The 17,031-nt window shown below is 35.9% G+C and overlaps 1 protein-coding gene across 6 annotated transcripts in view; it reads left to right on the top strand.

Annotated features, from left to right (window-relative positions):
- Nucleotides 1-16,306, top strand: part of GAB1 (GRB2 associated binding protein 1) — a 114,760-nt gene extending 98,454 nt beyond the window's left edge. For 4 of the 6 annotated variants that reach the window (XM_077860905.1, XM_077860907.1, XM_077860910.1 and 1 more), the window contains 5 exons: nt 4,414-4,503; nt 6,242-6,335; nt 7,282-7,405; nt 12,376-12,498; nt 14,285-16,306. In XM_077860905.1, coding sequence (XP_077717031.1) covers nt 4,414-4,503; nt 6,242-6,335; nt 7,282-7,405; nt 12,376-12,498; nt 14,285-14,443 — 590 coding nt within the window. In that variant the 3' untranslated portion in view covers nt 14,444-16,306. The remainder of the gene's footprint in view (nt 1-4,413; nt 4,504-6,241; nt 6,336-7,281; nt 7,406-12,375; nt 12,499-14,284) is intronic. The other 2 variants (XM_077860909.1, XM_077860908.1) reach the window with 1 other exon arrangement.
- The last annotated feature ends 725 nt before the right edge of the window (nt 16,307-17,031 follow it).

Genomic DNA, 17,031 nt, shown 5'->3' with positions numbered 1-17,031 from the left:
GTGATTACTTAAATAAAATAAAAACTTAAAAAAAAAAAAAGAATGGAATGCATTTTTACAGCATACCGTTTACATGCAGATTATTTCTCCTAAATATTCTTTACCTTCCGGTATATAAGTATCATTATTATATTCTTTTTCACATAGTCAGACCACTAAAACAAATGTAAATGTTTTTCAGTATACTACCTGGATTACTTTTTGGAATTATCAGAGGATAATGTTGTGAATTATCTTTTTTCTTCTTGATTTTTGAGATGTGTAATAGAAATAGTATAATCTGTAAAACTGTAGAAGAGTAAATAATTTAGGCTAAGTTAAACTGGTAATAATACAGAAAATAAATTTTCCACTTTGTGTTGAATTTATATAAGCAGTACCTGTGAAAATAATACTTAATAGTGTATGGACTTTGCAAAAAAAGATTGCATCTGCTTATTTGAAACATGACCTCATGTGACTACCTTGACCATATATATGGGATGACCAACTTTTGGAACAGTTGCTCTTTTTTTTCCACTTAAAGGACAAACAAAAATTATGATACTGATCAGATTAAACATCACTAGCTTTAAGAGAACATAAGCTCATCAACATAGATTTAAGTGCATACCAATTTATAGGATATACCCTTTGCTAGGTCTTGGGTCTCTAAACACAGGAAGAAAAGGTGGCTTCTCTGAAGAAGCTCACCGTCTACTGGAGGAGGGAGAAAAGTAAACACGTTATCATAATTGCTGTGGAAGGGGCTGTGGTTGAGGTAAGCTTCTGGCACTGTTACTTAACCTCCCCTGAGGAAAGCCTGGGAGGGTGAATGGCAGTTAAATGATGGTGGAGGAGGGGGGATGGCAGAGGCTCCTTTAGGCAAAATAAACAGCATACCCAGATCCTTTAAACGAGGGCATTTGGGCCTGGGTGAGTCGCCAGTGGAGGGAGGGAATAAGATTGGGCGAGAGGGGAGCAGAGTATGAATGGAGGAAGAAATGCCAGATGCCTTGCAGGTGCCCGATCCTGAGGGTGTTATAATCCATGCTAATGAGCTAGGGCTTTATTCTGAGTTACACCGTAAGGGTTTTATGCAGGCAGGTAATGTGATCAGGTTGGTGCCTAGGAAGCTCATTCCATGATTTAAGGATATGATAGGGAAAGAAAACTGTATTCTCTAATGTAAAATGTTACAGAATTCACATTTTTGCAGCATCTTCCCCCAGAGAGTGTTTTACTCGGTTTTCCAAATCCAGGGTTCTTAATGCCTTGGTCTAGAAACGATCAAATGAGGAAAGACGTAACAGAACCCCTTTCCTGGCTCTCATGTGGTCCCTCAACTTGAGGACTCACAGGGATTTTTGAAGTTTTGTAAAGCATTTGGAGTATAGGCGGAGGTTATTTAGCCATACAGTGTGAGCTCATCACTTTCAGGAAAACAAACCAAGTAAGTAAGGTACACATTAAAAACAGGAAGGTTTTAAGAAAGTACTTCAGACCTGCAGATTTTTTATTTTCTTAGGTAAATGAAAACAGACTATCATACTGTCATTATAAATACAAAATTTATCAAACAAAGATTAGAGGAAAAGTGGAATCTAGGATGACTTTGAAGAGATCTGCGAGGGCAACTGGTAATAGAGGAAACAAAGTGGGCTTGTGATGAGTCAGAGGAGAAATTGTGTTTTGAATAGGTAGCGTGACGCCTGCAGAGCAGCCCTGTGGGGTGTTGTGTAAATGTGTAGATTAGGGTGTCCAGAGAAGGAGCTGAACCCTAGGTGAAGGATTTATCAACCTGTACTCTGAATTAGAGAGCAAGTCGCGTGATCCAGAGATTGACCCCCAGAAGGGTTAAAGCACAGTGGGGATTTCACCCCTAGGTAGGGCTCTCTGTTAAATGACATAATGTTGGTTTCTTTGTTCAGAGGTAGTCTAACTAAAGCCAAGCTGTGAACTGCCTTGGATTTAAAAGTTGAGGCGCCAGTGAGTTACCTCCGAATTTGAGAATCAGTGTATCTCCAAAGTTGGTTTATTTTTGCCTTCACTTTATTATTTCCATCTCTTACTCTTTATATTCACGCTTCAACAATCAGGAGAACATCCAGATTTTGCCTGTAGACAGTAGAGAAGAAGACAGGGCTGAGACAAGTGTACTGACACCTTGGGCCTTTTTTTACCTTCCCATCCTCATAAGTAGTACTGAGCCATCATTTGGGTATGACTTTCATTTCCGTCTGGAACATCAATGTTAAATTGAGTCTGGAGGGGTATAAAGAAATAAAGCTAAGAAAATGCCTAAGTGACTCAGTATAGTTCAGTGCCACGCTTCCACATTGCAACTTTTGTCCCAGAATTAACCTTAAGCTTTGCATGGAGTGGAAAGTACATGTAAATTTTATAAACAACACTTTAAAAACTTCACTTGATACAGTATTTTTCTATTAAGAAAACTAAAGAGTACCCTTGAAAATGCTTAAAAGGTGGAATTGGTTTGGAGAGGAGATGATCAGGTCAGGGTCAGGCGTCAGAAGGCTCACTGGGGAGGTCTGTGAGACAGCAGGAGAACGGAGCGGCATCATGGGCGGTGGACTTGGCAGTCCCAGGACCTCGAGTACTTAACCACAAGCATAGATGGAGATACCAGGAGTGCGGAGTTAAGAAATGCCAAGGGAGATCGCTGGGAGAGAAGCAGAGTGAAAAATCAAGAGGAAGCCGAAAGCTAATGAAAGTGAGTCTTTCAGAAAGGGAGGAGGACAGAGACACACTGAGGGAACATCGACGAACCAGAAGCAGCCCTGAGAAGTGAATATTAAACTTGACCTCGCTCACGGATAAACTCTCTGTCATTCAAGTAGATGTAAGATCTCGAACTGAACTGAGCAATTCAAAATTGACCTCTAAGCACCGGTTTCCTAGGATTTTCCATTGCCCAAGGGGATAGAGAAGTACAACAGCCGGACAGCACAGGAGCATACGCCAGCAGGCAGCTATGGGGAAGCCTTCGTTTGGCCTCCGTAATTAATGTCATGACCCAAGCAAGTCACTTAACCTCTTTCATTCGTCAGGGTTATCACATCCATAAAATGAAGAAGTTAGATTTGATCTGTAAAAAAAAAGGCTTTTAGCTGTAAAAATAAGTATATTTTTTTGTAGCAACCCTTACCCTCCGCCTCTTACTTTTTTTGAAGGAAAGTACATTGTTTCGGGGAGTTTATAAAAAACTGACATCCTCCGTTGTTTTTAGGAAAGTTCCCTGCCAGCGTGGGCCCTGGATAGGTATTCAGCATTAGGGGTAGGAGCACAGCCCTAAATTTTCTCACTCACATTTTAAACTATACCTGCCTCATTTCTGAATGAACTCAATGTATTAATTCCCTAACTTAGAAAATTGGTTCATTAGAGAATTGTCACGTTTTATAACCTAGAGATTCATACTTTAAGAAACTTAACCTGCAGTAGAGAAGGTACTAGATATTGACACTCAATCAGCAAATTCTAATTCTGCTGTCTAATAGATGTTGACTCAGTTTTGTAAATGCCAAAAAAAGAAGAAAATTTGGTGCCACTGAGAAGAGAGCAGCTTAAGTTACTAATTTAAATGATATTTCTACTCCGGCCTCCAGGCTTCCTATGGGAAAAAGTGAGGCCACTGCAGGATGTTAACCCTATCCTTTTCATGAGGCTTTCCAGCAGTACCTCTGTGTGGGAGAGTACATGAAAAGAAAACGAGGGCGACTGAATCTATGTTTTCAGACACTTAACATCGAAGCTAGACAGTCACTTCCAGAATTAAGACCTCTAATAATTACAAAATGATGTTGCCTGGGACCTACCAGTCGGTATCCAAGGGAAACAAACATTGGTCTCGGTTTTGGTCTTGGATTACCAAACAGTGTAGCGTTAACCTGCTCCTCTAGAAGGGCCCTTGGTCAGGAGGTGAAGGAGTAAGTTAGGTTAAGGGTTTTTAAATACCTACATTAAATTAAGAAAGTAATATTATAGGGATATAGGCTTTGATACTTTCTTATCAGACGTCAGACTTTGAAGAAAAGATGTACTTTGAGGTATTTTATTATTTTTTATTTGATCCAGTTTTCTAAGGCATGTTAGAGGAATAACTAACATGGCACATGTCTTTCCTCCCTTTCCCCAAATAAAGATAACCACTAACCAGTGTGGTTATCCCACTAAAACCCTACCATCTCTTAAATACTTTGCTTGTCACACTGTTGCATGTAAGTTCTTCTTTCCATTGTACCGAGCATGAACGATATACTGAACAAGATTGAAATATTTTCCACAAACTTTTGTTTATGCTTTTGAGATTGTAACATTTCTGCTCAGGGCTCTGTATGCTTTTTTTACAGAATCCATTTTTCCCATTAAAAAATAACATTATATTAAGAGAGTCTTCTTTTTACCAATTAGGTCAAAGTCCTAAAATTTTAAGACCCAAACCCCATGGTTTAGAGCGAACTGATTCACAAACCATAGGTGACTTTGCTACAAGAAGAAAGGGTATGTACTTTAGCACCGCATGCTGGATGGGGCATTGGGAATTTATTTATTTTGTGATGTTTTTTTCTTAAGAAGAGCCTTAAGTACTACTGCTGTTGTAAATAAAGCTTCCTAGCATGTTATTTCTAAAGTGAATGCTTCCTATAATGTGTGTCTTCCCATTGTGTCTTTCCATAGACACAGTAAGTCTACTTGTTATGCCATTAACAGCAGCATGTTAAATTTGATAATACATAATATTTAGTCTTGTCCTTTTGCATTATTCTCTTAAACTTTTAGATATCAATACATTATTGTATTTAAGCTTATGAACTACTTGTGAGTTCCAGATGTCTCCCTTATTTATATATGATGTGGTCTGTATTCTGTTCTGAAACAAAATACAGAATCACTTCCCGTGGATTAATTATTTTATGCCATTACTTAGAATTTGACAGCTAAACTGCCATTAGCCTTTGGGTTTCGAAAAAGTGAAACATGAGAGTTAAAGAAGTACATTTACTCAGCACAATATTCTGTGTCTGTCCATTTTAAGTATATGGGTGAGTAAGATTTAAACTCAGACTTAACCTAGTCTTCAGAAAATCACATTGAGTTTTTTGTTTTGAATAGACAAAAATATTTATAAGCTCCAGTGACTCTACATAGTCCTTTAAAATGACCACCTATTTTATAGTTTGACAGTAATTACAACATAGTTGATTAAAAGTATGAGTTGAATAAAAGTATGCCCATATATGGACTAAGAGTGGAAGAAAGAAACCTAGAAAAATGAAAAATTTTTCTTTGGAGTGGCGAGATGAAATGTAACTAGAATATTCTCCTAATATGTTTAAAGAGTCTCCTAAAATATAATTAATATTAACATATCACATTTGTATTAGTTCTTTTGTCCATTAATTTCTGAAATGTTTTACTTTTTAAGTGCTGAGAGCTCTGTGGTATTTACTAGCATGATAATTGTCTATGGTAATAATGAGGTAAATAAGCAGAGACCACTTATAAGTCAAGCTAAAAAGAATATTAGTGTTTATTATTGTTTGATTTGGTAAAGGATATTTTTGGTTATATTAAGCTAAAAGTTCAAGGTGATTTTTAATTATGGCCTTCTCTCAGAGCTGAGTTTGAGTCTTAAAATATTATTATTGCTTTCTTTGTTTTCAGACTGGATTTGAAATAATTTAAAAGATTTGGTCAGTTATTTTTCAGTTTTTGATTTTGGCAAAGTTTTGTATTTAATACTTTCTATACATCATTTTATATATATAATTGTATAACTGATGCATCAATATTGAAGAGTAGAAATGTTTTTCCATAGAAGACTAAAGCTCTATACTTGGAGATAAAATTATTTTTTAAAAAAGGATATAAGGAAATAATAATGAAGGATATAAGGAAATAATACATCAAGTAACTATAAAGGAATTGGGTCACATTACCGTTTCTTCTCATTTAGTTTATTTTCATAAAATATTAAGAAGTAATGTGTTGTAAAAAAGCTTCAGACTTTGAGTCAACCATCATGAAGCATTATTGGATTTAGCTTTTGTCCCTAATCATTTAGCTGTGTAACCTTGGGCAAATCACAGAACATCTGTGAAGCTCATCTCATTTGTGAAGCCAGCTGCTCTTAGGTGTACTCTGGCCGTATTGTATAAGGAGAGAGAGAGAGTGAGGATCTTGTTTTGTTTTCCAAATTTCCGTGTACTGAAGCCTCTTTTTCTCTCTTTCATTTCAGCCAAGCCAGCGCCTTTAGAAATAAAACCTTTGCCAGAATGGGAAGAACTACAGGCCCCAGTTAGATCTCCCATCACTAGGAGTTTTGCTCGAGAGTAAGTCTTTGTTTAAAATATGTACCTTGGTTGTTCACTATGATGGAAACTACCAGAACAGTGGCTCCCAGGGTATGGCCTGGGAAGCCCCCCCTCTCTGGAGTTCTGTGAGGTCAAAACTATTTTCATTAAGATGATAAGATATTTTTTGCCTTTTCCACTCTCTTTCTCTCATGAGTGTTTGCTGGAGCTTTCCACAGGCTACATAGTATTTGATCATATCCTGGGACAGCTAATAAATAGAACACGTATTTGTGTACTCTTGTGTTTTTAAAAAATGTTCTATTATTTGTAATACCGTAAATAGATATATAACCCAAATAAATGAAGTTCCTTGGGGTTCTCAATAATTTTTAAGGGTATAAATGGTTCATGAGGCGAGAAATTTCTGAGAACTGCTGTTCTGGGAAAATACGGTAGTTCTGGTGGGGGTTATTTAATTAGCAATAATCACGCCTTGGATAAACCTTATTTCTATGATACTGCCACTGCACAATGTTTGTGGGGGTTAATTTAATCAAGATTTGTTTAAAATGTGTACAGGGAAATGAAAGAATATGTGAAGGTATGAACCTACATTAAATAAATATGTGTTTGTGTTTTATGTGTTCATATAGCTAGGTTTTTTTTAATAGGAACTCTTAAATCTTCCTTTTCATATCTGTGACTTTCTACTTATCCCCCAAATTGCCAGCAGTACTTTTTTTGTTCTACATAAGGGATTCGATGCTTAGAGATATACTTTTTTACTATATAGTTATAAATACTAGGTGTGCATTTGAATGTATGCAATAAGTTGTATTAAAATAAAGGTGTACAATAAATTATTGTAAACTTTAGTGAATATTTCTAAAAGAATGTTAAACCATCACTCATTTTTATCTTGGAAGTGATTTTGGAAGTTGTGGTCCAGGTGTAGGTTTGTAACAGAAGCTTGTGTCATTAGCTCCTCTAGGTTTCCCTTGTCTCCCCGACCAGATTCAGTGCACAGCACAACGTCCAGCAGCGACTCCCACGACAGTGAAGAGAATTACGTGCCCATGAACCCAAACCTGTCCGGCGAAGACTCGGTATGTAAAGTCTGCATCTTCACTTCTGTCTTTCTGAGCAGCTCTTCCAAGTCTGGCATGCTAGGGCCTTACTTCTAATCTCTAAATCTTACCCTTACGTCCTTCTTTATATACTTAAGGGAAAAGGATAGAAGACAACTTTTTAAAATGCTTTTTAAATTATAACGTTGTAAAATTTAAAACTGATAAAGGGTCAGAGTATATCAGCATCTATAAAGTAGATAAAAAGTTAAAATCATCAAAATCTTAGAGTTCTGTTTTGTTTTTTTTGTTTTGTTTTGTTTTTAAGATGCATTCGATTTTTGAAACTATTGAAGAAAATATACTGGAAGTATTTCACAGTGCAGTTATCCAGGCCCACCTTATCGCACTCTTAGAGTGAAATGATCTTGTATGGAGCTCTTTTGATAGTCTTTCAATAGCATACTCTTAGATGTAGCTTAAAGATTAAAGACCTGTTACAAACCTAAATTTGTTTCAGATTGACTGTAGTACTGTAAGGCACAAAATTTTATAATTGTAGCCAGCCTGTATTCACCAGAATTTAGATAGCTGCCTGAAAATACTTCAGATATTTAAGAATACAAGCTAATTTTAGTGTCTAAAAATATTTTGCTTTTATTTTCCCTCAAATCAGATTCAGTGCTTGCTCTGTTTTAAAATACATTGTATTTTAGTAGATGAGTGTATGATTAGGTTATGATTAGTTATGATTAGGTTCACCTCTGAGTAACAAAAGATAAAAAACAATGACTTAAGAGAGACATTTCTTTCTTTCTCATGTAAAAGTCCAGAGAGTCAAGCCAGGGTTGTGGTAGCAGCCCTGTTCTTCAAGGTCCTCTAGGTTTCTGACCCCTTCTATCTTCTGGGTATGGCTCACATGCTCCAGCACGTCCTGCGCCAGCAATTCACGTTCCAAGCTGCAGAAAGAGGGAAGCCTATCTGCCTTATGAAGAAGGTTCCCAGAAACTGCCCTATATGCCATGTGGCCACATAGACATGAAAGGACCTGGGGAACAGCCTTTGTTCTGAGGGACAGTGGGCCTGGCTAAAAGTCCCATTCACATGAGACAGGGAAGGGCAGATATTAGGGCACAACCAAGTGCTACCTGCCAGGATAAGCAAGTATCTGGTATCAAATTTGGAATGGGTAACACTTTAATGGCAATTTTCTTTAAAGCAGGAACTCCAGAGATCCAAAGTATAAAGTCCATTTCTATCATCTGTAATGTAACTTTAGGCAAAAGCAGGTTCCTCACAACTATATGTCATCAGGAAACAAAATTAAGTGATTCGAAAAGCTTGATTGGTGGCTTAAAAAACTTAAAAATTAATAAAATTCATACATTGTTCAAAATGAATAAGATAGTTAAAATAATTTAAAATATTTACATCAGCCCTGGATTAGAAGATAAATTAGCTATATCAATAATGTTTTCACTAATTTTTTAAGGCAGAGCAATTTTTATTAATTGGCTTCTGCTTTTGGATTCACTATTTTTCAATTTGACAAGTGATGTTTTATTGTTTTTATTAACCTACTTTTTTCCTCATTATAGTAAATAGACTGGCAAAAGTCTACATAAATCCTCAATGCTATGTTAGAATGAATATTTTATCTTTAGGTGGTAGAATGGATTTTTTTTTATTACAAAAGTAATTATTTTCTGAGATACTAAAGAGTGTTCTTTTGCCCAAAATAGTTAAACTGCCATAAAAATCTTGGAAAGGACATGTAATAGGCAAATTTGGACATGTAGTTTGTCATCAGTAAGGGTTAGGTAAAGGGAAAAGATGAGAAAGAAAATTCTACAATCAGAAAGTCAGGAAATAAGAATATAAACTTGTTTTTTATACCTTACAACATTAAGCCAGAAAGCTACTTTTGCCGGCCAGCTGATGATTTTCTACTACTTAGGTCCTAAGTATTACAGATAAGCAAAAGTGTTCCAGGTGAAGATATCCACTCCCCCCACTCTCATCGTAGAAAGTCCAACCACCGTTTCCATTTCCTCATGCTGCCAGCTGTAGGAGTTCATCATGGTCCAGACAACTCTTCCTTAGGAAGAACGTGGTAGCTAGATCAGTGTTTTCCATACCTCTTGAAAGGTAGGGTGTTAACGGAATACCATAGAAATTCACAAGATCTCATTGCACTTGGACTGATAAAGTCAGTAAAAAAAAAAAAAAAAAAAAATTGTCTTGGAGAAGTTGAGACAGGATCAGATCAAATCTGGCTTAGGCCTGCAATGAAGATTAGGACGTTTTGCAGTATGATAGATACATTTTCCATACTGGTGGTCACAGGGCAGGCAGTTTTTAAAGAAACCATGAGTTGGTGCTGCTGCCTATTAATTTATACAAGGATCCAAAGTCAGGCATTTGTGAAGTGAGCCCTTAATATGGCATTTGAAATTTGAGTGATGGTACATCACTACTAAAGACATAAATATCGTTTTATAACAACAAAAATATGTTCAATAATTTTTCAGTACTTTAAAAAGAATTTAGAAAAGCAAAGCACTACTGTTATTTTCTTTTTGAATTCACAGAACATTTATGATGGCTCCTAGAATCTTAGAGTTTTTCTAAACTGTTTTGGGAAAACACTGGGTTTAAGGCTAGAATACAGAGACAGGCTGTTCCCAGTTGAGATTAGATCAAGAACAAATGGACCACCTTGCAGGGACACGAATTTTAACAATATTTAAAGATGAAAAAATTTCCAATTCTAATAATAACTAGACAGAAAACAGTTTAACCAGCAATTCGGAGAAATTCTCTTTAGGAACAACTTGTTGAGTTTAAATGTGTACATCATATGAGCTCATAGGTTCCTTTCATAGACTTTTGATACTATGAACAACTGTAGGCATTTCCAGGTAGGGGAATTCCAGGTATGGGTTCTTTCAGGAGTCACATTTGAAGACAAGTTTTTACATACAGTTCTTTTTTTTTTTTTTTTTTTTTTTTTTTTTTTTAATGTGAGAATGAACTATGGAGTCATTCAGAAAAAGAAAAATCAGGTTCTTTATGTATTAGGAAGAAAAGGGAGAGGGAAATGGCTATTTGTACTAAATGAGAACCAAAACTTTCTTACATCTTTTTGTGCTTTACATGTTACTGTCAATATTTTGTTAATGTTATATCAGTAGTAGTTGGTAAATTTGGTTTAAAAATCTATCCCTTGCAAATAGAGCTCTCACATTCAGTCATGCGGCTTGCTCACTGCGTAAACATACTGCGAACAGTATGCGACTTGTACAGCAGACTGCATAGTGTTGCATTTGTAGGTACACGCAGGTCAGACCGTGTCCCGCTCGTCAGGCCAGGGGCCCTGGTACAGAGCTAGAGCTGTGTGGGTCCACGGGCAGGAGCACCTTTTTCTAATTCACAAAACTGTTTCACATGGGCTCTCAGCAGCCCTGCTCCAGATGAGGAATTAAATTTACTATTCTTCTAGCAGTTGTCCATTCTCTAGATCACAGCTTACTCTGTTTAACTTGAGGAAAAAAAGAGTAGCAATATAAAAGAACCAATGGGGGGCACCTGGTTGGCCTAGTCTGTCAAGCTTCCAACTCTGATCTCGGCTCAGGCGATGAACTCAGGGGCCTGAGCCTGAGCCCCGCGTGGGGCCCTGTGCTGGGTGTGGAGCCTACTTAAGACCTGTCTTCTCCTTCCCCACCCACCCCACCTCACCCCTGCTTGCATGCATGCCCACACTCTCCAAAAAAAAAAAAAAAAAGAACCAGGTTTATGCAGTTTCCAAATTGTTTTGTTCATGATGACAAACACACATTTTAAATCTATTACATCATGATGGTTTTCTTCAGAGTATGAGGTAATATGTGAATATTCATATCTATGTGATACAAGACCCAAGGATGGAATCTGCTAGTGAATATATAGGGAGTTTTGCCTATGAGAAGTCTTTGAGAACATTTTTGGGGGAGGTTAAAAGCAGCAAGGAGGGAGAGAAGGCATTTGTTGGCACACATTTAGGGCCGTCGTAATTGGCATAGAGGGTAGAGGTAGGGGTATAAGTTCATGTTATCCTTTTTTCTTACTTCAGCATTGATCTTCAAGTTCCTAATAGCCTGTTGCTTTTGCATTTTTCTGCCTCGGGCTGTTTCATTTTTTTCATTTATTGCTGTCTTCTAGCTTTTTTTAAAATCTTTTTTTAAAGAGTACCCCTATTATTGTACAATTCCTATTAGGACAGAAGGGATAAAGCTAAAGAGAGCAGACAAGTAATTCAGTGGTAAAAATTCCAGATAGTTGAAACAAAACAGACTTTGCCAATGGAATCATTATTCATGGCCTTTAGTTAACATCCTTATTTTAAACTAATTTCAGTGTGAAAGCCCTTTTTTTTAAAGATTTATTTGTTTATTATTTATTTAAGAGAGAGAGAGCACAAGCGTGAGAAGGGTCAGAGGAAGAGACTCAAGCAGACTCCCCACTGAGCACGAAGCCAGTTGGGCTCCATCCCACAACCCTGACATCATGACCTAAGCTAAACCAAGGGTCAGACTCTCAACCAGCAGAGCCACCCAGGCGCCCCCAGCATGAGAGCCCTTAAACAAAATATAGAACTTTAAAATAATTTAATTAGTAAGCAAGGGGGGTGAAAGGATCCGGTAGTTTAAAACTGTAATTGAGTATAACAATATCATTTTAATAATGTTCTGGTAGAGCTATTGCAACTGATGATAGCTTGAGGTTTTAGTCTTAATTTAAACCAAGTTTGACTTTTGAAAACTACCTTTGACTTGCCCTAAGCTAAGTTGTAACTAATTTTATTAATGTTACTTATTTTCCTCCAGTCCTAAAAGGTTAATTCTAAGCAGACATTGTTGTAAAGCCTATCCTTTTGAAATAAATATTTTTGCTTTAGTAGATGGCAAACAAGATAAGCAGGATATCTCATGGACATCCAACAGTTGATTTCATTGTATCACCATTTTCAGAATCTTTTTGGCAGTAACAGTCTTGATGGAAGAAGCAGTCCTATGGTCAAGCCCAAAGGAGACAAACAAGTGGAATACCTAGACCTGGATTTAGATTCTGGAAAATCCACACCACCACGTAAGGTAAGGGACATCTCTTTTTATAAACACGATTAGCTCATGTTTTAAACCCCCAAAATTATGTTTCTTTTGAGGAAATTTTATAGTATGTTTAATTTAAACTCAGTAAAGTCTATTACTCAATGTTTCATAAACCACAATTAACAAGGTTATGGAGAAAAAAAAGTTCATTTTCCCCTTTTTAATGGTATAGAAATTACACACTTCTCTTTTAGTGATCACTGTCGAAATGCTTATTACTTAACAAAATCTAAAGTTAATCATTGTCTTTATTTTTTTCTTCCTCCTGAAATACTTCTAGAAAATTCCATTTGTGGGGGTTCTGTCTGGTTGATGTTAAGATCTTTTCTGTATCTTTGGTATTTTGTGGATTTACTACAATGTGTCTAGACATCTAGTCATAGATTTCTTTTTATTTATCATGCTTCATGGAAATTGTGCTGTTTTTGTGTCTGGATTCATATTTTTTATTAATTCTGGAAAAGTCCCAGTCATTCTCTCCTTTTTTACCCCTCAGTCATTATCTCTTTAAATACGCTTTTCAACTATTCCTCTTATTCTCTCATTTAAGGTTTCTTTTTAGAGATTAGTTAGAACTTATTCTATTTTCCACACTACTTTTTCACCTTTTGGTATTTTCTCCCATTCATCTCTTTGTATTTACTTGGATAATTTCTTTAGATCTATCACCAAATTCACTAATTCCCAATTATTCTGTTTAACTCATTGTTTAATTTCAGTTATTTTTTATTTCTAAAATGAAATTTTGCTAATTTTTTAAAAAATATGCCTAGCTATTTTGAATAGCTTATTTTATTCCTTTTATTTAGTTTTATTTCTTAATTCCTTTGAAAATTTTACACGTACATATTTTATACTGTTTCTTGTCATGTCAGAATCTGAAGTCCTTAGAAGTCTGAATCTGTGTCTATTATTTCTGCTCACTCTTGATAGCTTGTTTCCTTCCATGTTTTATAGATTTTTTTGCAGATTCATTTTGCTGAGCATATCTGTGCGAATCCTACAGACCTAAATTTCCTTCAGAATAATTTGCATTTTCTTCTACTGGGAAGCAATCTAGGACCACCTCAGTTCCCTTCAGGGGTCCCTCGCTTATTAACAGGATGGTCTCAGAGTAGGCATGCCCTCCCACGTGGAGCCTCCTGATTGCATCGCTGAGATTGATATTCATCCCAAAGACAGCAATGCCTCTAAAGTTTACCTTGAGCAGCTCTTTATCCCTTCTGTTTCCCTCACACCTTGGGTATTTTTCTTATTTTCTAGAGAGCCTGGCAATACATTAATAACTATTTGTTGTAAGTTGGTATTTAGCGGTATTTTGAAATGAAGAGGTACTGTCAGCCTATGTCATTTGCCATTCTTGAAATGCTGCCTTTCAAAAAACACTTCTTAGCTCTGAAGGTGAACACTTGACACATGTTCTCAGGACTTGAAAAACTGAAGCTTAAGCTGAAGGGAGAAGCAAGCTGTGTATCTTAAGGTGAACCAGGTGGCTGTGATCCCTATTTTGTAAGAATTCCATCTGTGTTGGGAGCATTTTTCTGCATTCTTAGAGTGATTTTAAATTTAACTGGAAAACAGTGTACTAGTAGAAAAACAACATTGTTAAACTGAAGTGTGCGTGTGTGTGTGTGTGTGTGTCTGTCTGTCTGTGACGGACCCAATAGAATTTCAAGAATTATTCACAATGTGTGTCTATGTTTTAAGACTAAATTTCACTCAAACTCTTTATCTGTCAGGCTTTATGGTATTTTTCTTTGCTTTTTAGCAAAAGAGCAGTGGCTCAGGCAGCAGTGTAGCTGATGAGAGAGTAGATTATGTTGTGGTTGATCAACAGAAGACCCTGGCTCTGAAGAGCACCCGGGAAGCCTGGACGGATGGAAGACAGTCCACAGAATCTGAAACACCAGCCAAGATCGTGAAATGAAAATAATTGCTTTGCTATTTCTGAAAAGAGAACTGAATTGTAAAGATAAATCCTGTTTTACTGAAGGTGACTTGACACTTCTAGGTAGATCCTCAACTGCGTAGCATTGAAGTCAAAAGACCTTTCAGACATAATCAAGCAATTTAGACTGTAAATGGTGCTTTGTGGTATCTGAACAATTCATAATGTGTAAATAATGTGGGAAAATAGTATTGTTTAGCTCCCAAAGAAATCTTTGTTCCATAGTTAACACACTTGTAGTATTACTGTATTTATGCACTTTTCATTTAAAGCGTTGGTTTGGGTATTCCCAAATGTTCCTTAACATAATTCCTTTGGGAGTTCTTGTTTTTCTTCACACTACTCAATATAACAATACTATATACAATAAGTACAACAATACAATATAACAGTAAGTTAACTAAGCTCCTTTTAGATTTGGAAATTGCTCTTTAAACTGCACTCTAACATTACAATGAGAAGTGGACCCACAATTTACCTTTCTACCTGGGTCTTCAGGTGATAGCCATTAGCTTAAACTACAGAGTGTAGTTGGACTCATCATTCACTCCCTTCCAAAATCCTGAGGACAATATATGTACTGATGTCAGGAACTAATTCTCTGGTTCATGTACACTTAGTTTTCAACGGTAGAACTTTATTATGTTTTGTTAACTACAGTGTTTTTGGTTCACTGAATGAAGATTCAGCCGGGTGGGATCTTGCACCTTGTAAAGACTGAATAATTACACTCAGATAAGCCTGCAGATCACTTACGGCATGCGGTGATGATGTGCTCTCACACCTGTTAACATGTAGTAAACTACACATTACTTCAAAACGTAGGTTATATAACTAATCAGGTACGTACCAGGCACTGATGTGCTAATACACTGATCAGGATTAGACAACAAGCTTTAGTTGTGTTCTTTTAAGTCCTAATACTGGTTTCCAGTTTTGACTTAATGAAACATTCACTGTTAGTTATAGCAACATACTGTGATTTTTTTAAATTAGACAGTAATTCAGATTTATTACTCTATAGAATGAAATTCTATCTTTTGACACCATAGTGCCCTTTCTATGATTTTTTAACTTTACTTTGTATTCTTCTTGGCCTTATATTTAAATCCCTATGCAATTAATATTTTATATCTACATTTTTTAAAAGAAAATAGATGTTCTATAAGTGATTCTCATATGTAGCACCTATTGCTTTTCCGGTAAAAGAATTAAGGATTTTGTACTGTGATTTCTGTTCACCGCCCTAATTTGAGAAATACTGAAACATTGCTATAATGTGAAATCTTATAGTTACAGATCTCTTCCAACCAGATTTCTGAAATGACCAGAGAAATTATATAATTCTGTCTCACGTATAATATGGTCCTGTGACATGGATATCAAAACCACAAATTTTGTATGGTGAGACTACAATTATATTTATCTGTTTGGGCTTTGCCGTGTAATTTAGAAAACCGGTGTAGTTGTTTGCTTGTTTTTTTTTTTTTTTTTTTTTTTTTTTTTTAACTAAGTTACATACAATCTCTTACTGATTTGGGACTTACTAACAGTTTCTGGAGGGGGCAGAGATAGGTGTGCCCACGGTTGAGGCATGACTCCCTCCATTCAGACCTCTGTTACCTGAACACACAGCTGTGCCCTGATTTCTGGTCTTTGGCCAGAGTTCTGTGCCTAATCAATGTAATGGGTTTATTTCCCCATGAACTAAAAATGTTCATAACAAGATGAATTGTAGAGTAGTAACATTTGATGCTTTTAAATGTTTGCTTCTTTTTAAAGAAAAACTAAAACCCAGAAATGAATTTTCAGATGGAATTCTAAATAAAAAGATTGTTTGAATTTGGTTTGTGCAAGCTGTTTTGTAATGAAATCACAAAATAAAATCCAGAATTATTGAAATGTGCCTAAGCTATTAAAACACAACACAGTTGATGTGTGAAGACGTTAAATTGTGTTATATGGAAGATAAAACATCTTTTCAGATTTATAAGTATATTCAAGAAGTACATTACTAATTCAAGAATGGAAATCTTGTTTAAAGCTGCCTATCAGAAGAGTCTAAAGCAAATAGACTGATGTTTTTAGTGTAGTTTTTCAATTTTTTACAAGTTATCTTTTTGGAAGATCTCCAGTACTCTAATTTGTAGAAGTTTTCCCACTGTGCAGAGTAATTTAAGAATTGAAATGTATCAAGCAATTTGTTTTAGAAAATGAAATTATGTTAAACATTGTATTAACAAATTAAAAGACAGTTTCTTATGGAGCATTATTTTCCAAACATTTTTAGCAATGGAATCTTTCTTCAATAAAATTTTGTGTAACTCCAAACACATAAAGCCTGAAAAGTTCATTTTATCAGTATAAATATTTTGGGTTCACATTTAAGTTTATTTCTCTTAGTCTGTTACTAGGAATAAAATTTGTGAATAACACAAATGTGTAACTGGCATTATAGAGTTGGTGAAAACCTCAGCAGCCAATTTGTTTTATTTGCATCCTCTCAAGGTTTTGATTCACACAAGCATAAGCAAGTGTAAATAATAGCAGGTTTTAAACACACATCT

The sequence above is a fragment of the Canis aureus genome, chromosome 20 (genome assembly GCF_053574225.1).
Source record: "Canis aureus isolate CA01 chromosome 20, VMU_Caureus_v.1.0, whole genome shotgun sequence".
Classification (NCBI taxonomy): domain Eukaryota; kingdom Metazoa; phylum Chordata; class Mammalia; order Carnivora; family Canidae; genus Canis; species Canis aureus.
The sequence above is the reverse complement of the archived record's forward strand: the minus strand, read 5'-3'. Positions and strand labels throughout refer to the sequence as shown.